Source organism: Anas platyrhynchos, chromosome 16, assembly GCF_047663525.1.
Source record: "Anas platyrhynchos isolate ZD024472 breed Pekin duck chromosome 16, IASCAAS_PekinDuck_T2T, whole genome shotgun sequence".
In the NCBI taxonomy this organism is placed as follows: Eukaryota; Metazoa; Chordata; class Aves; order Anseriformes; family Anatidae; genus Anas; species Anas platyrhynchos.
This window is the reverse complement of record NC_092602.1, coordinates 1732751-1760495: the sequence shown is the minus strand read 5'-3', so window position 1 is coordinate 1760495 and position 27745 is coordinate 1732751. Positions and strand designations below refer to the sequence as shown.

Sequence of the window (27745 nt, the reverse complement as noted above, 5' to 3'; positions counted from 1 at the left end):
GACTGGAAGCTCGATGTTCAGGTCCTTCAGCAGGTGGGAGGCTGACCTCACCGCGGGGATTCATTTAGGAAAACCAACAGATGAGGGGAAAAAAAAGAAAAAAAAAAGCTCAGTTCTTAACCCAAAAGGGTCAGATAAGCAGCACAGGAAAACCCTTCCTAAAAGCAGGATTTTTATGAATTAATATGATTGTCTCACAATCGCTCCTTTGCCAGAAAAGGGCAATTGGCTGCAGGAAACAGCTCCGGGCTTCTGGTAAAAATATCGCGGGGGAACAGCTGCTTCCCCCGGCCCGCCGCGTGCGAGGGGGAAGTGGCATCGAATTGCACAAACCCCGGCGATTTCAACCATTTCCCCACCCTGGCTTTGCAGAAGTTTGCAGCAGGAAATCGGGGCGCAACTGCTCGGGGTGAAACCCAAGCTGACCGCTGCCCGTTCCCCTCGGAGGGGGGCTCCTTCTCCATCTGCGCTTTTCGGAGACTCGGAGCTTCGCAGCCAGCCGTAGCCAATTGGGAGGATTAGGATGAGTGCTGCTCCCAAAAAGGGCTTCTGGAGGGCTGTGCAAGGAGAGATTCGAGGCGTGCAAAGCTTCTTGCTACTGATATCTCTTGCAGCCCCCCCCCCCGGGCACTGCGCTCACCCCGGCAGCTGCACGGCGCAAGCCGCAGCCGCCGCCTGCTGCAGGAGCCAGACGGCCCCCCCCTTGTTCGGGGGTGCCCAGACGTGAAGGGGACACAAAGAGGAGAGAGGAATAAGGCAGTGGCAGGCTGGAGCCTTGCACACAGCCAGCCCAGCCCCAGCAGCGCAGGGCTGGAAGGGATTTGGGGTTTGGGAAGGGTCCTGCAGGGCTGGCACCGCTGCTCGGTGCAAAAAAAGCCTCAAAATTGAGCTTCCAGTCGGGGAAGGGGACACAGAGGGGACACAGAGATTCAAACCAGGGGATGTGTTGCCCAGAAATTAGGTTGTAATTAAGGTACAGATCCAATCCTGTCCCCTGGGTGTGATCCCACCAGCACTTGACCCCCCTGCAGGGATTTAATCCCACCTGTCTGAAGGAGAGCTCACCGGGGCCGTAAACGTCTCAGCCCTTGGATGAGCTGTTTGAGGGAAGTTCCGACTATTTCTGTTAAAACTCATCTCTGTTTTTTTTTTTCCATTTTTCTGATTTTCTGTTAAAACTGGAACCGGCTTTGGTAGGGGGGCTGGACCCGATGATTTTTTGAGGTCCCTTCCAACCCCTCCAATTCTGTGGTTTTGTTCCCAGACTTCAGATTTCAGTTTAGCTGTAAGTTTTAAATGTTAATTTTAATTTTACCTTCCTTTCCTGGTCCCCCCGCAGCCCTGCTGTCAGCGTGCTCATACACAAAGCTTGCACCCTGCATAACCCAGGGACACGATGCCAGGGGGACACCCCAAAAGGACGCTGCTGGGGGAACGACCGCCAGCACCGGGGCTGCCAGGGGCAGCCTAAAAAATCAGGGAAAAAGCAGCTGGGGGCCACTCACACCCCTCCAGCCGAACGTGATGAAAATGCAGGCGGGGTGCAAGGAGGAGGGTGCAAAAAGGGCAAAAAATGAGGGGGGGGGGGGGGGTGCCAAGGGGGCTGCGGGCTGCCAGCTTCCACCCCCCCAGCACAGAGCCAGGGCCGCAACAAAAGGGCTCCTTTGCGACAGGGCTGCTTTCCGGAGGGTGAATTAAAAGAAAAAAAAAATAAAAAATTAAAAAATAATAATAAAAAATAAAAAAAATAATAAATAAAAAACCACCAAAATCCCAATTTTTTAGCTAAAAAATAATAATAATAATTAAAAAAAAAGCAAACCACCAAATTTTCATGGAGCTGGGTCAGAGCATCCCCTCGGACCTCCTCCTTCGGGTCCCCGACCCCCCCCTGAGCATCCCCCAGCCCCCCAGGGAGGAGCCCCCAGCAGCACCCATGGGTGCCCCCAGCAGCACCCATGGGTGCGGGTCACCCAAATACCCCATCCTGGGGCTCGTCCGGATGGGGGCAGCTCCGGGCCCAGCTCCCAAAACCCCCAAAACCCCCAAAGCCCCCCAAGCTCCTGTCCGACCCCTGCCCCCCGCAGCCCCCCCTTTTAGGGCGGTTTCCCGCCAGCAGCGGCTCGGCTCCGGCAGCGCAAGGGTTAACCGGCGCGCACTTGCCGCGCCGCGGCTCCGCCTCCGCCAATCAGCGCGGCGCCTGCCGGCGGCCCCGAGCGCTGCCGTGACCATATATGGTAAAAAAGCCGCGGCCGCCGCAGTGCCGCTGCGGCGGGCGCGGGAACGCGCGCGCGCGGTTCGGGGAGGGGAGGGGGGAGCGGGGAGGAGACGCGCGGGGGTGGATCGGGGAATGGGGGGTGGGGGGGGGCAGGGAGGGGGAAGGGGAGAAATGATAAAATATACCTAAAGGCACCCAAAATGAACGGATGCATCCTGAGGATGCCCCCAGGCAGAGGGCATGGCTGGGTTAATGGGATAAATGCCCCAAAAAACCCAAATCTACCCAAAATGAATAGAAGCACCCCAAGGATGCTCAAAGGGGCACGGCTGGGTTAATGGGATAAATGCCCAAAAAGCCCCAAACGCACCCAAAATGAACAGAAGCACCCCAAGGATGCTCTAAGGCAGAATGCCAGGGGCATGGACAGATTAATGGGATGAATGCCCCTAAATCCACCCAAAATGACCAGAAGCACCCCAAGAATGCTCCAAGGCAGAGTGCTCGGGGCATGGCTGAGTTAATGGGATAAATGCCCAAAAGCCCCAAACCAACCCAAAATGACCAGAAGCACCCAGAGGATGCTCTAAGGCAGAACACTGGGGGCACGGACCGATTAATGGGATAAATGCCCCAAAACCCTAAATCCACCCAAAATGACCAGAAGCACCCCAAGGATGCTCCAAGGCAGTGCTGAGGTCATGGTCAGGTTAATAGGATAAATGCCCAAAAGCCCCAAACCTACCCAAAATGACCAGAAGCACCCAGAGGATGCTCTAAGGCAGAACACTGGGGGCACGGACCGATTAATGGGATAAATGCCCCAAAACCCTAAATCCACCCGAAATGACCAGAAGCACCCCAAGGATGCTCCAAGGCAGTGCTGGGGGCACGCCTGGGTTAATGGGATAAATGCCCCAAAAAAGCGAAACCCACCCAAAATGAACAGAAGCACCCAGAGGATGCTCCGAGGCAGATTGCTGGGGCACGGCCGGGTTATAGGGATAAATCCCCCAAAACCCCAAACCCAGCCACCATTTCTCGGGATGAACGGGGCACGGCTGCACGTGGAGCTGGGAGAAAGGACGGGGCCGGTCACGGGCTGAGGGATGCTGGAGGGTCACAGACACACGAAACGCTCTGGAGAAGGAGTATTTGGGGCAGGAGCATCAGCCTCTCCTTGCTCCTTACTCACAGAAAAGCAAAATTCTGGTTCAGACAAAAAAAGGAAGGTTTTAAAGGAACGAGGAAACACCACGAGGCTCCGGTGCCACGCCGCAGCCCTCGCTTCCTCATCTGGTGCTGGGAAGAACCATTTTGTTCGCAGCGCTGCCACTCGCGGCACAGCCCCGCTGCTGACTGCACCACGGAAACACCTTCCCCGGGCTCTAAATTTGGGTTAAAATCCGTTTGCGTCGGACTGGCGACTTTATCCGAGTGGGAAGGGGCTGCAGGAAAGGGCAGAGCAGCAGGGAGGGAGGTGGGAGCGCTGAACAGAAGGGAGAGGGAAGATGCTCTGCGGTTTTTCCGTGCGAGACCTGGGGGGCAGGAGGAATTTTTTGCAGCCTGAGACACTGCTGCTGCTCGACCCTGTGCTTCTGAACCACAAAACCGTACGAGACCGCCAGGGAGGTTTCTGTGCCCATTTTTAGCTGCATCAAGTGTCTGGGGGAGGCTGGGTTCTCCTAGCTGCTGGGCAGGGACCTCACCTTTCCGTGCGCCTTGCAGAGCGCAGCCCCGGGGTTCTGCGCCCTTCGAAGCAGATGGGGAAGCCTTGGCGAGCATGCGGCCCCGCTGCCAAGATGATTTCTTGGAGATTTGGCAGCGTTTTGCACAGGATAGAACATAAAGGGATGTTCTGGGCTCACGGAGCACCGCTCCTCCCCGTGCCAGGTGCTGGGTGCCAATGAGACCTGGCTGCGGGGGGATAAATCCCAGCCACGCGCCCCGGGAGGGCTGCGGAGGTGCTGGAGGAGCCCTTTTCCTAGCGAGGCTGTTCCTGTTGCAAACCATATAACAAAAGGGTTACCAAAAGGATGAGAAGCCGCCTAGATCAGCTCTGAGCCCGTGGCCACCAGGGCTGTGCCGCGGCACCTCCTGGAAGCAGCACCCAGGGGTGCCACCCGTCTGCACGGCTCGTTCCTGAACGAAGGGATCCTCACCAAAACCAAGCCCCTGACGGCTGCGACGCCTGATTGCAGCTACTGCAGGAGGCTTTGTAGGGAGCGTTGAGCTTTGAGAAGCTCCTGACACCAAAAATTGTTTTAGATGAGCCGAGCAAAACGCTCATTTCCCGTGCTCAGCGTGCAGGAGGCATCACTCCGAGGAGAGACACCAAACACGGCTCTGAACACGGCACCGCCGCGCTTGTCACAGCACAGTGGAGACATCACAGGCATAAAAGGCACAAAATTCCCAAACGAGAGCTGCAGGGACAGCACGGGGCCGAGCGGGGAGCAGCGAGGAACTCACCTTGTGCAGGGGCAGCACCAGGAACGCGCCCCCGCCGCTGGCGTCCACGATGATGGCGACGAACCTGGGGTTGACGGCACAGAAGGAGCTGTCCCAGGTGACGCGGGAGACGCGGATGTCGTCGTAGCACTGGTCATTTTTCACCGCCTGGCCGAAAACGTGCCGAAATTTGCTCTGCCGTACCACTCGCCTCATCGTGTCTGCGGGGAGGGATTGCAAAGGGTGGCGGTCAGCAGCGCCCCATCGCCCAGCTCCCACCGCCACCAAACCCGCTCCTTACACCCCCAGGGGACTTCCTCCAGACCTAAAATTCTCACTTTTACCTCTATTTAAAAAAAAATAAAGTCTCAGAGTGTCTCAAACACGACCCAACTGCGCTTCCTCCTGCAGGAGGAGGTCGCCGGCGAAGCGGCGGCGGCGCTGCTGCCGTGGACGTGTTCCCTTTCTGCGGGGAAGGAAGCTCCTAAGCCTGAAAGCAGTTTTTAAGACAAGTCTCCACATATTTTCGGGGATAAATCTGGGCTCGGATTGAGCTTGTTTACTTTCAAGTCAGACCGGGGTCCCGAGGATGTAAATAAAAATGCGAGCTCTCCAAATCCGGTGTGCCTGTGAAGTGGTTCCACATGTCAGCTAGCTCCCGCTGCTTTCTTCTGCCTCCAAAATCTCACGAAAAAAAAAAAACAAAAAAAAAAAACAACAAAACGAGGCTCCTAGGCAGAAAGGAGTAATGGAAATAACCTAATGACTCAAATCAACTTAGTGTGTCCGCAGCACTTCTCTCGAGAAAAGGATTTTCAAGAAGGCTTCAGTTAAAATAGAGGGAAACCGAGCGGCGTGGAAAATTCCAGCGCTCGAGCCTTGGAAGATGATGGGCACGGGACCTCGTGTGGGTCCTGGTCCTGGGAGCAAGCAGCATTTGTGGTTTTATGTCCCCAATCTTGGTATTGGGGCCTGGGGCGGTGAGGTTTGCCTGTCCTACGAGGCTTTCTCCCTCCAGCTCTGCAGGAAAAGGAGGAGCCTCCAGAGAGCATCTCGCCTCTACGTCTGAGAAAACGCTGCTGCCTCAGCCTCTAGGGAAATAAAAAAAAAAAACAACACAGAAAATGTCAGTGTCCACCTCCTGCCTGGCCTCCCAGAAGGTCCCCGAGCCCCCGAGCACGAGCAGAGGCTGGGAAGAGCCCGGCAGAGCCGCTCGTGGCAGACGCGGTGCTGGAGCACGAGGCTCCGAGCCTCGAGGGCATCTCCCGTCTGGGGGCAGGAGGGATAAAAGGGCAGCCTGAGCGAGCCCCCCCTGCTCCAGCACAGCTGGAAGTGGTGCACGAGGTCCTGCCGAAGCATACCCTGCGAGGACAAGGACGTTTTCTGATGGTGATTTAAGTCTCCTGAATGAACCCGCTCCCTTCGAAGCTGCAGAAGAGCTGCAAGCACCATTTAGTTATAAATATGTGTATTTTGAGCAAAAATGGTGCTGTTTCTAAATGCAAAACGCCATCACTGATCGGGGTGTTCAAGACATCCAGAGGAAAAAGGAGCTACACACAACTTGTTGGCGATTGCTGTCGCGTTACAGATGAGCTCAGGCTTCCCCGAACTCCCTGGAATTACATCATCCGCATTCTGCCAAACGTTTCTTACCCAAAAACACCAAAAATACCAAAAACACGGGGCCTGTCCCAGCTGGATGCACCCAGCGATCCCTCCGTGGCTCCTGGGTTTGCTGCCTCCAGGCCTGCCCTCGGCTCTCAGCACCCAGCCCAAGGCAGGGCTGTCCCCGTCCCCCAGCCCGGCCACCCCAGTTCCTTTACTGGTCACACTGGTAAGGCTGGTGGCAGCGCTTTGGGGACAGGTCCCCACCACCAGCAGCCCCCGCGGACGCTGGGAAGCCTGCGGCCAGCTCAGCCCTTTCCCAGTCGAGCAGAAAAAACCCCACACAGCCAAATCCCACTCATTGAGCCACCCCATAAGGGTGAGGGAACCCGCCTCGTACACCGGCAGCAGGATTTCCATCACCGTCCCCATCCCGCTGGGCACCAGGATGAAAATTTGGTGTTTTAGGAGGTAAAACCAGGCTTCCCCCACCTCCCCGAGCCCAAACTGCCCAGCGCCAACATCTCACGTACACGGGGGCTCGGCCATTTGTCTGCTTTAATGCCAGGAACACGGATACGGTGGGTAATGGGGAGGATTATTTGTGGGGTTTGGATAATTTTATCTTCCCTGCAGCTCCCGTGGAAGGGCAACGTTTTTATCCAACGGTGATATTCCACCACCTGATTTCCCATTGATAAAAACGGTATTTTTTGTTTTCTTTTCTACAAATATCTCTTAAAAACGCAGAGAGTCAGGGTAACCCCAAATACCCAGCTTGTTCCAAGGGGGATTATCCGGGCACCCCCTCGCTGCCCCATCTCCCCCCAGCTCCAGCTCGTCCCCGTGAGCAGGAGCCCTCCCCGAACACATGGCGAGCAGCCTCCGCTCCTCATTTCCATAGCAAAGGGAGCGATTCTTGGCTTTGGATCACAGCCATTTTGATCTGGCTGCTCTCCAAAGAGAAAGGGGGGGGAAAAAAAAAACAAAAAACCACGCGCAGGCTCCAGCGAGGAAGAGGAGCGAGCGGGGATCTTTCGGCACAGCGCAGGAAGGGAGCAGGTGGAAAACAAGGCAGGGCTGCTTTGATCCCGAGCACCCCCAGCAGTCATCCTGGAGGATCATCCTCTTGCTAGAAGTGTTGAGCATCCCGATTGGGATTCCTCAATTCCTCCAAACCCCTCGGATTTTGAGGAGCAGTGATGGCACCCACCACAATTTGCCATCCAGAATCGTGGTTTGGCCCCGGTGCGGCAGCACGGGCTGGTGATGGGACACCACGATGAGGCTCAGCTCTGTGGGGCCACAAAGTGCACCCAGGCCAGGCTGTAGGGTGACATTTGGGAGCGTGAAGCTTTAAACCAGGCCGGCTAATTACATAATTCCATCCCTGTGTCTGCTGCGACGTCTGAGGCGAGGAGCTGGAACGATCTTCGCACACTTGCTAGACAGGAAACGCTTTTTTTTATTTTATTTTTTTTTTTTATTTAGGGGGGGGGTAAAGTCCAAGTCGGGAGGATTTAAAGCCTCGCTGCCGGGAGCTGAGAGGAGTTTAAATTTTGCCCTCGGCACAATGAAAGCAGAAGCGCCCTGCAAAAGGCGGCTACAAAAGAAGTGCTGACAGCTCCGCGCCGGCGCTGATCTCCTGCACCCGCTGCGTGGCACCAGCACCTTGCCCGTCCTGCACGGGGGCGCAGCAAAAAGCCTTCTGTTAATTTGCATTAATTATTTTTTCCCCCCCTCACCCCATAAATGTCAAGTGACTTCCAGCTGAGTTACACCTCCCGTTCCCTTCCGTCTCCCACCGCCTGTGCCCGCCATCTGGCTCGGGCTCCGGCCTCTGTGTCAGCATTTAAAAGGCTCCGGGATGCCATCAGCCCCGCTCGCACACTGAGACTTTTCATCCCGTCCCTTTCTGATCTCCCATCACGATGTGTCACGAGAGTTGCCATGAGTTTGCCCACTTTCCTGTTTATAAAGGATTTATCTGTCTGGAGAGGCCAACAGATGGATTTCTGCGGCTTCGGAGGGTTTTCGGTCTGCTTATGCAAGAGGAAACGCATCCTGCTAGGGAACACTCACAGGAAAACCCCCCACTAATGGCAAAATCCTGCTCGGCCCATGTGACTGGGAGCCCTTCTGGAAAGGGAGACATTGAAATAAAAAGTGAGTTGAAGTCCCAGCCAGCCCGAGGCTACGGCTCGGGGGGCAGGGAGAGCCCGGCCACCAGACCAGAAGAACTGTGCTTCCCTCTGCTAGTTGGGGCTGGGAAGGAGTAGGGTTTCTCCTCAAACAGAAAACCCAAAGAAAAGCAAGGTGCAATGCTTCTGGAAAGCCCCCAAACCCCATTCAGCATCGGCCTCGTTGAGGGAGCTCCATGAGCTCCAGCGGCAGCTCCAAACGTCATCCTAAAGTCACCTGGGGTGAGGCTCCTGGGTCTAACCTGCAAAAGCGATGAGTGCTCAGAGCTGAAACCCTTTCAAAAATATATCAGGAAGGACGGTGTAGTCCTAAACCCAAAACCAGGCCCCGGGGGTTTCAACCAGAGGCACAAATCCTGCGCACAGGGCAGAGGAAGTGCCCTCGCCACGGTGCTCGGCCACGTGCACCAAGCTGCTGGCCACCACTAAGAAGCCCACGAGGAACCCTGCGAGTGGCTCTTCAGCTCCCTTTGAGCATCACACAGCAGATAAGGCCCCGAGCCACGCGTGGAAGGGAGGACGAGAGCACTGGGAGGTCCCCAGGAGACCCCATCCTGTTGCTCCTGCTGTGCGCGCCCCTGTCCACTGCCGGCACCGCCAGCAAGGGGCTGGGGGACGTGGGACTCCCAAAAAAGCCTCATCCCAACGCACGTGAGCAGGGGAAGAGCTGAGCACTGCCCAGGTTATTTCCTCATCGCTTCGTGCTCGTGTTTCTTCATCTCACAGCCTCGCTTGTGCAACCTCAGCACGTTCCCTGCAGCCCACGCGTGCGCATCGCGCGCGGCTGCCTGCAGCCATGCCCTGCCTAACGCTCAGCTCAATCACACACACGGTCCTTAAAATGCTGAAATGCTTCAAGGTCTTACCATATAAACATGGCAGCACCTCAGAAGAAGCACTCATCTAGAAGAAGAGCTCACCAGATCGTTTTAAGGACAGCATTTGAGGACGCCTTTGTGCAAGCAAGGAAAATAAGCAGGCGAGCATTTGCTGGCACATGGATAGCAAGGATGGGAAAGGCAATCTGCTCTGTGAAAGCAAATGGGCATGGGTCGAGAAGCCCCAAAGCAGCCCCAAAGCAGCCTAGAGGGGACTTTGGGGTGAGGACATGTTCTGCAGGCGAGGCCAGGGCTGGGACCAGCCTCCACACGCAGCCTCACAGCGGCTCCCGGGGCGGAGAAGCAGCGTGGCACCAGCAGGGCTGCGGGAGGACTTCGTCTCCCTCTCCCAGTATCAAATCTTGGGATATTTGGGCAGGGAGGAAGCAAAGGGGGGAAAAAAAACAAATCACACGGCCACAAAAATGCAGCTCACCCCAGTGCTTCGCATGAAACCTCTGGTAGGAAAGGGAACCACCACGAATACCTGGACTCAGAGCTCTGCTCTTAGACATGGAGCTGCTCCCCCCACGGAGCACCATTTCAAATCAATCCACGTTGAGTCCACTGCTGACAGAACTTTTGTTTTCAGATGTTCGGAGTTATTTAAACCACGGGCGAGCACTACTACAGATGGTCACAATTCCAAAATACATCACATTTGTGCACAGATTATTTTCAGTCTTTGGTTACTTTAGCCTAGGTTGAGCAAGACCCTGCCATCTGATTTCACTTCATTTTAAAGACAAAAAGCTGGAATCTGAACTCAATACTGAAATTTCCAGCTGCTATACCACTGGCAAGATGCTATTTTGGGATGGGAACCTAAACCACAAACTACCAGGGAATTCGATTATATCTCAACTGGGGAGCACAGCACATTCAAAACCGTAACGCAACCCAAACTTACCATCAGCTGCGATAGCTGCTCGGGACGAAACGCAAGGTGCTGGCTCTAACTTGTGAAATACTCGATAGGACTGTTTTTCCAAGCTGCCCCCCAAAACAACCACGCTGTGAGTGGCAGTAACACCAAGAGCTCTGACTCAGAAGTGCCTGTAAGGCCCGGAGCTCCCAGGCATCAAGGAGCAGGGATTATTTCGGAAGAGGCTGCTCTGCTCGTGCTCCTCTCACCGCATACCCCTGGCGCTGGGGCTCCTTGCAGGCACACGTCGGGATGCAGCTGATATCTTTGCTTGAAGACCTCTGGGCATGAAACTCACCTCCTTGGGCCTGCAGACCCATTGCTCACACCATTTTGTAGCTTTTGCCTTCCTCAGCTGCCTTTACATCCCCTACTGTAACTCACTGTGACAAAAGGCCAATTTAGTCAGATTTTAGCTTCTCCTTTTGCTGCCAGCAGGCAGTAACTCAGCCCTGAGCACCACCCAGGCAAGGGGAACCCTGCCCTGGAGCTGACCACCTCTTACCTCCAGACACTGCCATGAGAAGGCCTCACTCTGCCTTCCACCTGCTCCCCTGCAAGAGCTTTCCTTCTCCTTCACTTTCTCCACCGGAATAAACACCCGAGGTGCCTCTTCACACACTGTGTGCTCAGCTACTGCCAAGAGACAGAGTAATATACTTCCAGCGCTGAGCAACAGCCCTGGGAACGCCAGCCAGAGACATTACAGCACGATGGAGGATGCTACTTACAGCCCTACAAAGGGAAGAGCCACGGGGCTCCAGACCACACTCTGACCCCGAGGAAAACACGAGGCAGGGAGCACAACCCCCGGTGCTGAGCTGCACATCAGCAAGCCAAGCTCTGACGGCCAAGCTGCAGGATTCCTGTTAAGAGAAGTATGCAGATAAAACGCTGGCTCCATCCAGCTGACCTAGTTCTCTTATCAGCCCAGCCGAGCTAACGAGGAAGTACCAATCTGTTCGGAGCTGCTACCTCAATTTGCTGGATTCTGCTCTCCTGAAGGCTGCACGCAAGCTTCTTCTGAGATCATGTTCCTGAGTGACATATTATAAGCTTTTTTTTTTTCCCCTTTCTCCTTTTAATCTGGGAAATGAGCTTGGGGTGAAAGCCCGGTGGTTATGAATGCAGGAAGAGCTCCTCTCCACCAGAGCTTCATTAGGGTCTTCCCAAATCACCATTCTCAAACCCAGCTGGAGGCCTCCCACCGTTCCCGAGCAATTAGCTGAGGCACAGGCACTTCTTTCCAACACGACCGAGTCCTAGCAGCAGGAAGGGACTGCATTTTCCCCCGCAACATGAAGCAATCCAACATGCCCGAGTGAAATAACGCAGTCTGTGTGTGACAGAGGAGCCCAGCAGTAGCCCCAGCACCCGTCAGCGATGAGCCCAAGCAGCCCCTGGGTGCTGGGAGCCCAACACAAAAGCACAAAGAGCACCACAAGCAGGATTTCCCCTCCTGCACCAGTCAAGAAGAGGCACAGACACGAAGATAATTCGGTTAACACAGTATTTTCTGAGGTAGGCACGCTTCCTGCTGCCTTAGCGGCTTTAAGATATTCCTGGAAACATCACGCTGCTTCTCCTTGCTGACAGTTAACAATCACGCCTCAAAAAAAACCAGCAAGATTTATCAAAAGGAGAAACCTCCAAAGGCTTGGATAAAATGCTTTCCAAATGATAACATGCCGTGGCATCCATGGGAAGGAGCTGTGGATGCTGAGGATGTTTTGAGGAGGAGCTGTCTCAGTGCTGGGTCCCGGCCCTGTGGCACCGCGGCCTGAGCCCCCTCAGGAAACACAGGCCTGCAGCGAGCTCACCGCTCTCCATACGGAGCCAGCAGGGCCGTGAATTCCTCCCAGCCTCGAAATAAAGCAGAAACAAGGGCTCAGCACAAGCCAGGCTGGCCAGCAGGGCCGCCAAGAGTGACTCAGATTGCCCAGGCGGGGATGCCGAGCTCTCCAGATGGCCCTGCCTGACCGCGGGCCCTCTGCCGGGCGAGGCCAGGCCCCACAGCAGGACCTCTCGGGCTCATTTTGTGGTGTCCAAAGCTTGCTTCTGGCCCCACGACAGCAAACACGATGACCCTGATGTGAGCAGTGTCACCTGCAGCCCTAAAAAAGACCGGCATGGCTGGCTGTGTCCTCACACCACACTTTGGGATGGGAACACTACCCCAAAAAGTAATAACAGACTCAGTCAGCACTCAAAACACCTCGACCCGCATCCTATCTACGCCGGAGCCCCATCTAGTGACTCCCACTGCTTGCTAGCACCCACCCGACAGGCGAGGTGCTCACACATGAGCTGTTTTTGAGGTTCTTCACCCAAAAACGGTGACCGCTTGTCAAAGGCGAGGCAAGGCCTCGACAAAGGAGGTGCAGAAGGCTAAGGGCCGGAGGGTGTGAAGACATTGCAGGTTTTAATGCTGTACAAATAGGCTGCGAAATGGATCTCAGTTCTCACCGTTGGACCTGGCACGTCCTTCTCCCCGATTTCCATTTGCTGTCCTGCCAGCTCTTCTGGCCGAGCAGCCTGTAATTCGGAGCACCACTGTCATCCCGTCCCATTTCCCTACCGTGCAATTTGAAATCAGGGGTGGGGGGGGAGGGTGGAGGCTAAAACTCAACCCCAGGTAGCTCCATCTGCTCACTCCCTATCTCGTGGTACCAGTTAGGGCCCCTCCAACATCCACTTCAACAAAAGGGCTCCGAGTTCAATCCCATTTCCTCCATCCTACAGCTGCCCTTCGGTGTGGATCCACCCAGGACCAGAGCTGCCGCCCCGCCACAAGCCCCAGGCCATGATTTTGGGCAGAACCCAGCATCAGGAAGAGGGGATTGAGGGATCACAACCTGCATCTGGTGGCCTTTAAGCTTTACTCACCCAGTGCTGCACACACAGCCCCAGCTTTCAGCCCTTTGACTGGGCTCTTGGGGCATTTACAGCACCGCTGGAGGAGAGCGGCCAAAACAGCAGGGGGTATTGCACCCAGATAAACCCCAGCTGGTTTTTATGTGATCTTTCGTGGCCCTTCAGAACTCCCCTAGTAGAAAAGAAGATCAATGTAGCGCTCGCTACATAAAAAGACCAAAAAGATAACCTCTGCCCCCAGAGAAACGTCCGGGAGCAAAGCGAAGAGCGCAGAGATAACACACACGCATCCAAAGGAGGCCAAACCTGGGCAGCCTACCCCTTCAACCACGTCCTGAGAGGCCTCGCAGAACTAACAAATTGCTCCAAAAAGCAGCAGCGGCCAGGAAAAAGCTGCTGGGAAGCACGGCACCCGGCTAGGAGCGCTTTGTGCGAGGACAGCTCTGCCTACACGTCACGCGGTGCTGAAGCAGAAGCGCGTCTGGCAACTCGCGTTCGTCTGAGCTGGCTCTGAAGTTTTTTTCCTGCCTTGCAAACCCATCTCAGCAGATCCAGAAATGAAAAAGAACCAGAAATAAAATCATCTCCTGTTTGAGCAGGACAGCTTTGTGGCTGCTCATTCTCCAAGACACCGCGGTCTTTACGCCAGGAAGGAACCAGCAAACCCCAACACCTCGATGCGTGCTGGTGCCAACACGTGAGCCGCCTGTGTACCACACATGCTTACGATTCCCAGCGAGAAATATTCCTTATCTAGTACCCGAAGAGCCGAGCGAAATGCTTGACCTCACATTTCCCACCTGGAAAGAAGAAAATCAACCTGCTGCACCCAGCTAACCGGGAAAAACGGTTGCAACGCTGCCTTGGGAGGATGAAAAACACCAACCCAACGCCATGCGTACACCCCGAGCCATGGCGTGTTTGGGATTCCAGCGCGAGATAACACACAGTGAAGTTCCTGAGCATTCAAAACGAGGGGAAAAAATTAAAAAAAAAAGAGGCTTTGAGACCAAACGTGGTGCTGCGGCCGCTGGCGGGGCTGCGCTGATGCCTATCTCCGTATCGAGTGATCATCTGCCCAGACCCGCCAGCCTGCCCGGCTCCCCGGGGACAGAGTGCTTACTACGGCTTGAATTTGTTATTGCCTGCTAATCCCTGGTGGTGCTAATTATCCCCATTATCAGGCTGTCTGATGGTGCCTGACCCACGTCCAATATCCGAATCCGCGGGACCGGAGGGTGGCGAGTCCCTGCCAGGTCTGCACGGAGCACAGCCCTCCGAGACGCGGTATCTCCAGCACTTTTATCCCTTTACGTGGGATAAACAATGGGTTTTCAAGGACCGAAGAACACAGTCACTATGGCAACTATATGCAGAACCAAGGGGGCGGAGGGGGAGGGAAGGAAGTTCCCACATTTCAGAGGGCTGGGACCAGGGGGAGCCGAAATGAGGTACCCGGGCTGCTGGCACCAGGAGCTGGAGGTGAAATGCACTCCCCAGGTTCGTGGATGGATGCAAAGAGGGCTTATTTTGGGGCCAGAACAACCCCTCTGGTTTTATGACATCTGGAGCAGGCGTATTAGACAGCACTGCAGAAATGGTTGCCTTAATTTTCATCCACAGAGAGCTGTACGTTGGCTGAATGTACGCAGAGATGCTCTGGCCAGCCAAGCTTTGCCAAAAACTTGCACCTCCTCTGGAGGGCCACAAGAAGGCCAGGAAGCTTCCTAGACCAGAACACGAATCCACAGCACTGCAGAGCAAGCTGCCAGCTCATCTCAGTGCTCCTGACCCCACCAGGCTGACCCTTAATCACTTTAAGTCGGATCCCACCACCACCCTAATTTTATTTCCCCTGCTTTTCCAAATTCAATTATTAAAAGGGAAAACAAGAAAAACCTAATTACGATGGGCTGAGAGGCCCAGCTCAGTGTCAAGCAGCATCACGATAACCGAGCCAGCCACATCCAGCTCCCCCCAGTGAGGGCTAGACCTCAGCAGAGACATCACACGCCGCTAGCAGGAGGTGCGTGAGCTATCGCTTGTCATCATCACCAAAATTTGTGCAAGAGCCAGCAAACAGCACTCAACAAGCAACATGATAACGTTGAGGAAAGGCACCCCTAAACCAAGGAGACTTCTTCTTTCGATGGGCACCAGCAGGCCTTTGCCAGAGCTGTTGTTTTTTCCCCTCGAGGAGCCGATGCCGTTTTCAATATTGCTGTCAAGCTCCTTGCTAGCTCCTGACCTGCAGAGCAGGATTGTAAAGCCTCTGTGGTTTGCCATCAGAGAAACCTCCTCCATTTCAGGAGCACATTGTGACCTTCTACGAGGATGACCGCTGTTAAGAGCTCACATCTGTCTCAGTAGCATGAAGAATTTTATGGGAAAAGGGTAAAAAAAATATATATATATCAATTTGAACAAGCGTGCCACAGTGCCTGAGCAGACACCTTCCATTTTATGCTAAATCATCACCTCCTCTCACATCCTGCCATTAATTGTGACCATTTTCGCATTCACTCCACAAACCCACGAGGCACGGCGAATGCTAATTCACGGCGGAACCGAAGCACGGCTGCTGTCAACAGGAAGAATTTTACACCGCCTGCAATCGAGGAGCAGCCGTCGGTGCAGGGACCTGGGCTTGCAAAAGGATGGCACCTGCTGGTTTGCTCACGCCAGACGAGCCCCACGGGGTGCTGATACACGCCGTCGTGTACCTCTCTGGTGGTTTTGCTCCTCCGAGGGGCACTGGTGCAGGACTCAGCCCCCGTCCCCACTGCTGCACCCCGAGGCTGGGCGCCTCCCGCGCCACCCAGCTCTCTCCGTGCTGATGCTATCGGCTTCGAGCACGTGCAAAGTCACCTAGCGAGCAATTATACCCTCAGCAAGAAACTAATAATCCGTTTGAGCATAATCATTCACACGGGAAAAGCAGACCAGGACGATCCTACTCGCAAACGCAGCTCCCAGTAACCGATCCCTACCCATACTGGTGGGGTTATTCCCACGCAGCTGGGACAAGCAGCTCCCAGCCCTGGTTTTCCTGAGTCACACCAGCGAACTGAACCCTTTTCTGCCTGAGTTTTGACGTGGCGTTCACCCCGCTCACGGCAGCATCACCTGCGTTTGTGCGTGTTGTGACAGAAAGCAACAGCTCATCCCCTATCAGCGCACAGCCACCAGCGATCTGACGGTTCAGATACACACACAACCAGCGTGGCTGTGAACCGAAGCCGGGAGCACTTTTTAATCAGGCTAATTTCAGAGTTAACAGCCAGAATTGAAGCACACCAACGGCACTAGGTGGGGGAGGCTAGAGGGAAAAGAGTAAAAGAGAACACAGGCGTGCAGCTCTTGCTCGTGTGCCCTGTAAAGGCTGAAACTGGGGCACTTGAAATCCTCAGCGAGTTGCTGTTCCAAGGCATCCTCGTGGAAGGCCTGCGATTATCACGAGAGCCTGGGTGAAACACAACCAAAACAAACAGAGCCAGACTTTAAAAGTCAAGCGAAATGTGCCTGCGAGTTTGCATAAAAGGACATTCCTAGCCCTGGGAGTGGTGCAGCGATGACCTCACCGAGCCGAAAACTCAGGCCAGGAAGTGTTTTGCTCATGTCTTCAAAATAGGAAGTTGGCATCCGAGCGAAGTCTATGCCTCGGAATCAATAACCAAACGAAGAACAATGACATAAATCCTCCCCTAATCGAAACGCGACTTGGTGCTTTAATGAGCCATTTTATGAGACGGTCGTTAAAGCCTCTGATATTAAATTCGACATGATGCCTGTAACAGTTACCGAGAGCAGATCCCTCGTAGCCCTTTGCTGTATCAGTCAAGAAAGCTGATATTTTACCCTTCTGTGCATTCCATCTCAGTGCCATTACACCGAATCCCTGCCTTTCGCTTGGAGTGCATCCCAGAAGTGACAGATGCAATAAGCATGAAGATTTAACTTGAAAAATCCAACGATGTTTGAAAAGGCGGCTCACTAGAAGATAGAGCAATGCCAGCAGAGAACATAAAGAGACGCACAAACGCTGATTAAAGCAATCTGCAGGCAAGCCTACAAGTGACCATTGAAAAATTACAACCGCGAAGCGCTGCGTGAAAACAAACGCTCCCCGAAATGCACCTGAGCCCGTCAGCTTCCACCGTGCTCCGGAAATTAATTATAAAAAAAAAAAAAACAACACACACAAACCAAACAGGCACTGACTTTTATCACGACAGTATCTGATCTCCTACCTTTGTGTACACAGCCTCTGGCAAACGTCAACGTTAGCGGGGACGTTTTATTGCCATCTGCCTTTCCCCGTGAGCAAGTGGGGGTGATTCAGCGCCCGCTGCCCTGCCCCATATAGGGGGGGGATGAGCTGCCCCCTGCTCCGGTCGGGGTGCACCCGGTGCCGCTTCGCTTCCTCCTCCTGCAGCAGGCACAGGGCTGAGGTTGAGGCTGACGCCCAGCAGCATGGCTGGAGCCTGGCCTAGGATTAAACCGGAGCCGGGAGCAGCAAACCCAACACCAGGCAGGGCTGCGGGGGAAGAATCGCTCGTCCACGTCGCCGATATCTCCGGTCACCGACACCGCTGGAGGTGCCGGGAGCCCCCCGGGCAGGCTGCACCCCCGAGGGGCTTTGCTCCGTGTCAGACCCACGTCCATCCCTCGCTGCTGTCCCCACGCAGCCCCCGGTCCCCTGCTGTGCCCCGGGGGGGGATCACAGCCCACGGGGGTCGCGATAACGGAGCCCACTGGGTGCAGCCCGAGGGGGTACCGGGCCTGAGGCCACCCCACGGGGGGCAGCGAGGCAGGACCCGACCCCAGCAGCCCCAACAGCCCCCGGTAACCCCCCGGTAGCCCTCGGTAACCCCCCGGTAGCCCCGGTTCCTTTTGTCCCGGGGGCTCGGCGCTGCCAGCGAGCGGGGCCCGGCTGCGGGACAAAGGGCGGGCGGCACCGGGGGACACCGGGGAGCACCGGGAGGCAGCGGGCAGCCGGGTGGTGGCACCGGGGCGCTGCCGGCAGCCAAACGGGGGGGAGCCGCGGCCCGGCCCCGCTCCGCCAGCGGCCGCCACCTCCGCCGGATGCCGGAACCCGCGGCGGGGCCGCGCCGCTCCGCTACCTAATAAGGAGCCGAGCTCCGCCGCTCCCCAAGCTGCCCCCTCGGGACCCCCGAGCGCTGACAGCCGCTGCCCCGCCGCCGGCCGGGGGCTAACGGGCGGCCCCACCCGGGTACCGGAGGCTGCGGGTTCTCGGCTCGCAGCACCCGCTCTGCCCTCCCGCCCACGCCGTCCCCACCGGGAGCCCTCCCTTCCCCCCGCCGCGCCCCTACGGTACCCCCGCGGCCGCCTCGTACCGCGTTCCCGAGCTGCCGCCCCGCGTCCGCTCCTCAGCCCGGCGGAGCCCTCCCCCGCCGCTGCCGCCGCCGCCGCCGCCGCCGCCCGACTGACCGCGGCGCCCGGGGGCGGGACCCGCCCCCGCTTGGCCCCGCCCACCCGGCCGCTAAGCCCCGCCCCTCTCCGCCGGTACGGGCCCCGCCTCGCTCGGCGGTCAGATGAGTGGCAGGGCGGTGGACCAATGGGAAGGCGGAGCTCGCCTCCACGCGCGGTCGCGCGCTCTGTTGGCCCCGCCCACCTGGGGGGGGAGGCTATAAAAGCCGGGCCGTGAGGGAGGGGGCTGGAGGTTGTGCTGAGGGGATGCTGAGGGAGGGCACGGTCCCTTCATGGCCCCATGGCCTCAGTGGGATGGGGACACCAATGCTCCCTTCAGTCGCCTCACCCCAATACCTCCACCAGTGTTTAGCCCCTCATTTTAGCCCCGTGCCCACAGTGGTCCCTGCAGCCCCTCAGAGCCTCGTCCCTCACAGGCACAGCAGCAGTTCCCTCACACACAACCCCTCACTGTGCTCACAGCCAGCCCCATGCTGTGCTTTTATCTACGGGGGGCACACAAATGGGGTCACAGAGGTGCTGAGCACACGATGGGGTGGGCTGGGGGCGCTCCAAGCACTGACAGGGCTGCTGGCTCCTCATGAGGCCCCCCGACCAGTTTCTCAGCAAAAGCACCCAAAAAAAAAAAAAAATCACCACAGCAATTCCGCAGTAAAAGCAAGCGTTGCCTCCCCTGTCATGGTGGTTAGCAGCACGACCAACAAGACAGTGACAGAGCCTCTGCCCCAAACCACGCTTCAGGGGGGGAGCACAGCAGCTGCCTTAAAAACACAAGGTTGCACCAGAAGGAAAGCAAGTTTTGGGGGAAATCAGCTCATATTTGCACGGCGGGTTGTCTTCCTCGCCCAGACGACTGGCAGAGGCCTCTTGTCCCTAACAGCGAGCGGCTGGGGTAGGGTAGGAAGCACCTCAAGGCGCCACGCTTCAGCTCCCCCAGGAGCGCGGCGGGGCCGGTGACACCGGGCCTGCGCCCGCGCTGCGAGATATTTACCATACATGGCCAAAACCCAAAGCTGGTCTGACTTCCTCACACGTTTTAGCCAATATTCTCGAGTGCATTTGCATGTGGTTAGGTGCTTAAGGGGCCCCCGGCTCTTTTTTTTTCGGGGGTTAGGCACGCCCGTGACTTCCTTTGCAATCGCGCCGGGTTTGGTGAAATTGCCGTGGTGAGCAAAGAGGCTCCTCTGCCCCCATCAAACTGCAGCAGGAGCGCAAACCACGCCGCGTTAGGTGGTGGCTGGGTGTAAAAGCCTGCACAAGGCCTCGGCGAGGTGAATTTGTCGTGGTTTTGCTGGTCCGACTGGCTGGCAGCTGATGGGAACACCTGATGCCACAGCAGCTACAAATTAAACAAGCAAATGCTATTTGACGTTGGCCGAACCTTCACACAAGTTCAACCACTGCTTGGAGAAGCAGGAAAGTCTCCCTTGTGTACCGAGCAACACCTTGATAAAAAAAAATGATACACCCAGAGATTAGGGCGGCGAGGCTGCATCCCCGCCCTCGGCACCGATTAGCACCAGCTCCGTGTCTGCCTCCTGAAAGCCAGCCCAGCCCTCACGCCCTGCCCTCATCCCTCAGACAACCTCTTTGCAGCTCAAAAAGAAGGAAAAAAAATAATAAAAAATGCACTTTGGCAGTCCCGGAGCAGACCTGTAGATAATCTGTAGTTTAGTGGGTTTGGATCGTGATTCATATTTTCCGTGCAGGTACGTGACTTGCTGAAGGTCACATAATGAGTCAGTGACAGAGCTGATGTCTGGGCTGCCGGTCCCTCTGCTGTCAGTCTGATATGTTCTGAACCCGTGCATCTGGGTTAAAACGTTGTTGGAATTGTTCATGCAAACACACAGCGGCACTTGTAATGCTGTGGTACTGCATGGGTACAGCTTCTAGCTCAAAACAAGCTTGAAATGGTGTTGTAATCGCGTACCAGGAGATGCTTTCCTTGGGTCTGAAACACAACAGCAAAGGCAGAAGTACCCAGCACCACCCAGCAGCTTAGAAATAACAACAAGTGGGATTTTGGCATCCATTTAAAATGGGAGTGATTAAAAGGAGAGGAAATGATACCTGTTGAATTTTCACTAATGCTTCATCGATCGTTTGGGTGGAAACGTTCCAAGCATCACTCAGATCCTGACCTGGATTAACGAGCCGTGTAAATCCCAGCAGATCACCATACAAGGCGATGAAGAAATGACAAATATTTCGGGCTGAAGTCTCAACAGCAGAAATAATGGCTGGGGATTTACACATGCTCTGTGGTTCCTCTGTAAACAGTAATCTTCATCACTTCAGCTGAATGAAATAATTCTAACAAACAGTACTTAAATTATAGCCAGTGTGGTGCAAGCCCAGCAGCTTGTCAAAATATGTCACAAATTCTAATTTTTGTAGAGGAAAATATCCTATTACCAAATTCTTGCAGCTACAAGGAATCCGACAACAAATTTCGTCCTTCTATTTTGTCTGCACGAGCACGCCTGATCATTAAATTTTGCAGAAAAGGCCGAGAATTTATTCCAAAGCACATCTGACTGCTTTAAGGCATCGCGCACCTTACCCCGTGCTACACCGATGCACGATTGCTGCAAACAGCCCATCTCGCAGCCTTTATAGGGAAACAGCACCGTGTCTGCAGGCTCCACCTCTGAAACTTATGTCAGCGGCTAAAATTAGCTTGCTTGCAAATATGCATCTATTCCATCCATGCCATAAATTACTAAGACGATCTTGACGTGCCTTATAAGTCACGCATTCAGTATGCCCCCAGCCTTCTTTGCCAGCCCAGCCTCATCAGCTCTGGTTTAGAAAAGGTGGAGGAAGGAGGACCAGAAGGTACAAGGGCTGTTTTCAAAGGTGTGGAGCACAGCTCCTCATCACCTGCCCGAGATGTGACCCCCAGCACGGGGCAAATCCTTAGCAGAATTGAAACAAACCTCAAGAATTCGCACCCGTGCAAGTCCCCTCCCCGATGCTGGGTGGGCACCGTGCTAACAGAAGCATTTTAGGACAATTAGATAAGACATTCGAGCAAACCCTTCATGGAAAGTGGTGGCTGTCTGCTGGGGAGGACTTCATTAGGGTCTGAGCAGCTCCCCGGGGCAGGGCAGATGTTGGTGATGAGCGAGGCACCTCCCCGAGGAGAAGATTTTGGGGCTTGGCTGGCGTTGAGCAACGTGGCCCAGCAAGCCCGGCTGGACGGCGACCCAGGCAGCCAGCCCCAGGAAAGTCACTTGGGGGATGAATTTATCTCAAACATTTCAATTTGCCTAAATCCTCGTGGCTAAAGATATTGTGAGCGGAGGAAAAACGGCTTGCAGAGGGTTTAGAGAGATCAGCGATTGAAAGTCCGCTTGTTTTGCAGCTTAGCTGCTAAGTCATACAAACCATGCCAGACCCAGCACTTCATCTTTCAGATTTTGGGACTGCAAGCATCCGAGTTATGCAACTTTTCCAGAACGTTTGTGTCCGCTATCTTTCTATTATTTTATGAAGCCTTTGGATTTATTACACTTAGAGAAAAAATGACAGGGAGCACCAGGCCGTCCTACCCAAAGGCTGTTTTTGTATTTCTTCCCCCCAGGCTCTCTTGGTGGAGTTGCACCAGATCCAGCAGTGCTGGGGGGAGCTGCTCCCTTTGGCGTGGTGCTGTTTTACTGCTGGCTGTGCTTATTTATTTATTTTTTATCATTTTAGTGTTACGTAGAGCAATCTGAGCCGATTGCAATGACAAATCCCGATGCTTTCTATCCAAAGCACGGCATCCGATCCGTTCTTTCTGCCTCGCTTCCTCACCACCCATCAGGCTCACACCGAAAGGCGAGGGTGGCTTCACCCCACGCCGCTCACCAGCCTCATATTTCGGGGATTTTTGGATAATCACCAAATCCTGAGAGCTGCCGAGGTCTGGTGGCTCTCAGAGGTGCCAGCGGCCAGCTCGTGGCGGTGGCCCTGTGGTGCTCAGCTCCTTCCCCCCAGCACAGCCCGCTCAGCTGGGCCTTATTCAGTCCTCGGCCAGAAAGGGGAGCTGTGGAATTAGGAAATGAAAATATCGAGAGCGAGGCGTTCAGCCGGGATTTTAAAACAGCAGCCGGGAAGGGCCAAGTGTGAGAGCGCGTCGGGGATGTGGACAGGGAGACAAGATGAACGTGTGAATTACGGCGGAGGATGAAGTGGATTAAGGGCAGATCTGCCCCCTCCTCGTGCCCCCGACACAGCAAAAGGGGGGGCTCAGCTCCAGCCCCTTCCCCGCAGCCCGGCCGGGGACCCCCGGGGGCAGCAAGCAGCCAGGAGGCAGCATTAGGCCGGGGCGGTTATCAATCATTGATGCTGCTGCTGTAAATGATTTAATGCACATTTCATAAAGCTCTCACTACGTACACACAGCCCTGCTGCATGCGACGTGCAGCGACACGGGCGTCAGCCACGTCCACCCCAAGATGCTGGCAGGGGGGGCACAGAAATGCCCAGTGGGGTTACACCAAAAGGAAACCTTGAAATTAAACTCCAGCTTGGCTTTTTCCTCTCCATCTCCCTGTATTTTTCTTCCCCATCATTGCCCAGGGTCATAAAATTCACAGGGTCATAAAATACACAGGGGCATAAAACACATTTTCCTTTCTTTTTTTTTCTTTTCTTTTTTTTCCATTTTTGCACTAAAGGGGAGGTGGTCCCCAAACCTCATTAAGACATCAGGACACCAAATAAAAACGAAGCAATGAGTTAGTTGCAACAGATGGGGTTGCCTTTGTCGCTACCTCCGCTACACCGCAGGATTAACTAGGAGGAGAGAGACAAGAAAGCAGAACACACACAAAAAAAAAAGGAAAAAAAGGTGAAAAAAGCAAGCTGTATTTTATTTACAACGTGAATTTCCCGGGCTTGGCACTTTTTTATCGTCCTGAGGAGCAGGACAAAAACCGGCCAGGCAGTGAGCAGGGGTTTTGAGCGTGGCCAAAGCGAGGTGAGGCTGGGCGCCGTGGTTCCTGCGGCTCTCCGCGTTACACTGAGCACACAGCCCAGTCCCGTCCTCATCAGTCACCCAGTCCTGAAGCCTTTTGCCATCGCGCTCTGTTTCTCTCCCTGCTGGCTAGGACCGAGCTGGACCCAAGGCGCTGGAAAAATCAGAGGTAGAAGAAAGGGATCACACAGAGGTCAAGGCACGCGGGGTGTGCTCGTGCAGCCGGGCGGCTCGAGGCGTGGGGAGAAGCAGAAAGGTTGGAAGCAGAAATGTTTGAAGCAGAAATGTTTGAAGCAGAAATGTTTGAAGCAGACACCACAGCGACAGCAGAGCGAGAAGCCGGCCCTGACGCTCCCTATCGCGGCACCTCCACGGCTCTCAGCTTGCCATCACTTCCCCGTCCTATTTCTTTACATCGTGAGAAGGATAACGTGTCTCCAGAGGTTCCCTAAGAGGCTAGGATCTGTTTTTTTTTGGCTGTGGGTTGTTTGTTACCACGGACCCAACAAACCCCACATCAGTGTTTTTATTCTGGCTTGGTGCTGCGGCTGCTTTTCAACGCGAGTCATTGACAGCACGATGTACCCGGCCTGGCGGGCTGATCACACCTATTCCTTAAGGAAATACCTTAATTCTACCCCAAACCAGCACAGATTTCCTTGCCCCGAGCACGTGTATTTTCCCTTATAAGGCGCTCCCCCACCGCAGGCTGTCAGTGAGCAGGGGGTGCGGGTTAAGCAGGGTCTGACCCCATCCCTGCGGGACCGAGCGTTGGGTTCTCGCCTCTCCCCATCCACCCCTGCCCACCTTTCACCAGCACAACTCCCCAAAAATTCGGTTCTCCGCAGTGAAATGGCTTCCAAATTGGTGCCATTCCCCGGACGCCTCGTCCAGCTAAGTCACAGCGCGGGAGGGAAAGGACCCGAGGAAAATAAACCCCACCTCGCCCTGCTGTGATTACAGAGCTCGATGACACCGGGTGGCCCAGCGGAGAGGAGCACACGTGAAGGGGGAGCAGGTCCAGCACAGGCACCTCGGCACTGGATCTGCTCCTGGCAAGCAGCCCGGCTGGATGGGCACGGCACCACCTGCATCCATGGAGCCTTTGCGCAGCAAAGCCCCTTCCCGCGGAACGGAGCCGCTGCCAGAAGCGTTTCCTCGAGGCTGCCGGACCCAAACCGCCTCCTGCTTTTCCTCCCACCTCGCCAGGACCGCAGCTCGACCCCCGCGTGGCTCCCAGCTGCTCCGTGCTCCTTCCAGCACCGGCTTTCTGCGAAGCTCCGCGCCCTCACCGCGCCCCCACCGTGCCACCTCTGCCCCCCGGCGCTGCTCCGAGCCCCCCTCCTTTTACCTCCCCTTTCCTCACCTTTCTTGGCGCTGCTGGCCGCCGCCTTCCCCTCCGCTGCCTTTGCCTTTTCGAAGGTTTTCTTGGCGTCGGCGACCTTGAGCACTTTCTCATCCTCCTCCTGGCTCTTCCTCCCCTTCCGCTCCTGCTCCTCGGGGCCCCCTCCTCCCGGCGCCCTCCCTCCCGCCGGCTGCTCCGCGCCGCGCTCGCCCGCGGCCGCCCTCTGCTCCTTGGCAGGCTTTGCCAGGGAGCTGCAGGGCTCCAGCAGCGCCTCGGTCAGCGCCACCGTCTTGCTCATGCTCAAAGCCAAACTCTCTTTGCTGTGCGACCTGACCGGAGGGGCCGGAGGGGTTTTTCTCACGCTGTACGAATCCAACAGCTCCAAATCGACTTCTTCCAGCCATTCCCTGCTCTCCAGGAGCTGGCTGCTGTTCTGCCTTGAAAGCTTCCCGGCGTCTCTCGCCGCCGCGGCCGCCGTCACCATCCTCTCCAGGCTCTTCGCCACCTGCCAGTCCACCTCGGGCTTCCTGACCGCGTCCTCCTCGCCGTTTTGGCAAGGGTCCGGGGTGGCGGTGCCGGGCGGCGGGGCGAAGCCCAGTGCCTGCCTGAAGCCTTCGGCCGCCTTGCTGCCGTCCCTGGGGAGGTGGGGAACGGCTGCCGCTGCCTCCTGCTTGCTCTGCAGGATGTAATCCATCAGCAAGGCGTTGCGCTCGAAGCTGTCGGACCTGATGGGGACGCTGGGTTTGTTCCCCTCCGCCGGGCAGCTCGGCACGGCTTTATTCACCGCCCGGTTCTCCAGGCTGCTCTCCGAGTCCGAGCGGCTCAGCTGCCCTCGCAGGGCTCCTTGCAAGGCGTTGATCCTCTTGAGGCTCGGACTCGCCACCTTCCCGTTCCCCGGGTAGCTCTCCTGGAGCACAGGTACCTCGCACTCCGCCTCCCATTCCTCCTCGGGCTCCGTTTCTGCCTCCTGCAGCAGCCGCCGGTACTCGCTCTCCTCCAGCCGATACACCACGGGCTTCACCGTCCGGCCGGAGCCCGGCCACCTGTGCCCGACCTGCATCTCGTACACCTTCGGAGGGGCTTCTCCTTCCTCCCCTCTCCCCCTCGCTGCCCGTGCGGCGCCTTCATCCGAGCTGCTGCCGCTCATCGGGGCCCCGGCAGGGACGTGCGCCTCGGCCGCGGGCTGGGGAAGGTGCCCCAGGCCCTCCTGGCCGCGCGGACTCTGCTGCAGCAGGGCGTAATCCTGGCATGCCACTGCAGAGGCTGCCCGGGACGTGGCGCAGTCTCTGCCTCGTGCCTGACTTGTGTCATCCCGTAAATATCCGCGGGACTGCCAGGTGGATGCTTCCATGGCTGCCAGCTCGCTCCCCGTGATCCCCGGTCCACCCGCCCGGGCTCTCTTCCCACCTTGGGGCTCGGCAGAGCTCCGGCACCGCCTTTCTCCTTCCTCCGGCGCCTGGAGAGACACGGGGGGCAGCTTGGAAACCTCTCCGAGCCCCGGGGCATGTGAACCGGCAGCCTCGCAGCCTCACGGCCAGCCGGGGTGGGAAATTCACGTTGGCACGGCCGGTAACGGGGCAGGGGGCTCCCTCCCGGCACAGAGCCGCTCCCTACCCCGGCCGAGCCCACCCCAGCAGCCGCAGAAGCTTCTCCTCGGCCAGCCCATGGCCCCTCACAGCCAAAACTCGCTGCTCATCCCTCTCCGGGGCCTCTCCTCCTTTCCCCAGCCCGCTGCAGCGACGCACCCCGGCTCCCCTCCGCTCTCGCTGCTCGCACTGATGCGGTGCCAGGCCAAACGCTGCAGCGGGATCGCCCCCCTCGGCTCTGCTGTGGATTTTTGGGCAGAGCCTGGCACCCCCCCCAGTGCCCCCAAGCCCTCTCCTTGCTGGGAAGCAGCGCGGTGCTGGCACGGGGCCCCCGGGGCTGGAGACGCTCCGTGTAAAGCTCGCGGAGACACGGAGTGGCTGCACTTATCAGCAGGAATACGTTATATTGCTCGGGGAATTACTGGGGCAGGAGAATTACACCCGAAATAAACAGCAAAACCCAACAGCATCCTCGGATACGAGCCCCCCTTAGGAGCCTGCGAGCCGAAACTCCTCAAAAATTCCCTGCTAATGTGCCGGGGGGTTCTCCAAACGAGCCTCCGAGCGGGACGGGCCTCCCTTCGGATGCTGCTGCTGCCAAGCAGGCTCCTGAAAATCCCCCGGCGGCTGTGGAGGGGGGAGCAGGGGGGGGCTGCAAGGCTCGGGCCCCGGCCACGCAGCCGTGGATGCCTGGCATGGCAGCGGCTCCGCGGCGCTTTGCCTTTTATGGTCCAACGCTGCCGGACGCCTGTCCGGCCCCAGGGAAGGATCCCGAGCTGGGATGCGAAAAAAAAAAAAAAAAACACCTAAATTGTCCCAAAGGGCACGCCGGAGGGTGCTGCTTCCTGCGTTACCCCCGGGTCAGCGTGGGAGGATGCCAGGGACGGCTCCTGCCCCGCTCCTTATCAGCCTTGCCGGTGGAGCTGCTCCACAGCGAGACCAAACACCTCTTGTCCCCGCCGAGGCTGCCCAAAAAAAACCCCTCCATGGGCACCAGACGCTTGGCCGATAACTCAGTTTTTTCTCTTTGAGGCAATGCCCTGCTTGCCCATAGCAAAACCGATTTGATTTTCTCTTCCTCCCAAACGATGAGCCCCAAATCATTCCCAAAAATCATTCTCTTGATTTTGGGGCTGCCAGGCGCACAGCAGGGTTGGAGCACCCCAATTTTGTCACCCCCCAGCCTGCCAAGAGGGGCTCAGCAAAACCAAGGAGCACAGAGCTTCTCCCCAGCTCTGCGGG

At 56.4% G+C, this 27745-nt stretch overlaps 1 protein-coding gene and 1 long non-coding RNA gene across 4 annotated transcripts in view; both read right to left on the bottom strand.

Moving 5' to 3' along the window:
* Nucleotides 1–27122, bottom strand: part of CORO1C (coronin 1C) — a 43563-nt gene extending 16441 nt beyond the window's left edge. Inside the window, exons 1-2 of one of the 3 annotated variants that reach the window (XM_038187716.2) lie at nucleotides 24939–25079; nucleotides 4691–4890 (exon numbers count right to left, since the gene is read on the bottom strand). In XM_038187716.2, coding sequence (XP_038043644.2) covers nucleotides 4691–4885 — 195 coding nt within the window. In that variant the 5' untranslated portion in view covers nucleotides 4886–4890; nucleotides 24939–25079. Of the gene's footprint in view, nucleotides 1–4690; nucleotides 4891–18512; nucleotides 18654–23449; nucleotides 23727–24938 lie in introns of those variants that run through there. The other 2 variants (XM_072024380.1, XM_072024381.1) reach the window with 2 other exon arrangements.
* On the bottom strand, nucleotides 5063–10916 carry LOC139998809 (uncharacterized). The gene is made up of 2 exons (XR_011803769.1): nucleotides 10787–10916; nucleotides 5063–7958 (listed from the first exon to the last, which is right to left on the bottom strand). It is a non-coding gene; the product is annotated as an uncharacterized lncRNA (long non-coding RNA).
* Nucleotides 27123–27745: the final 623 nt, after the last annotated feature.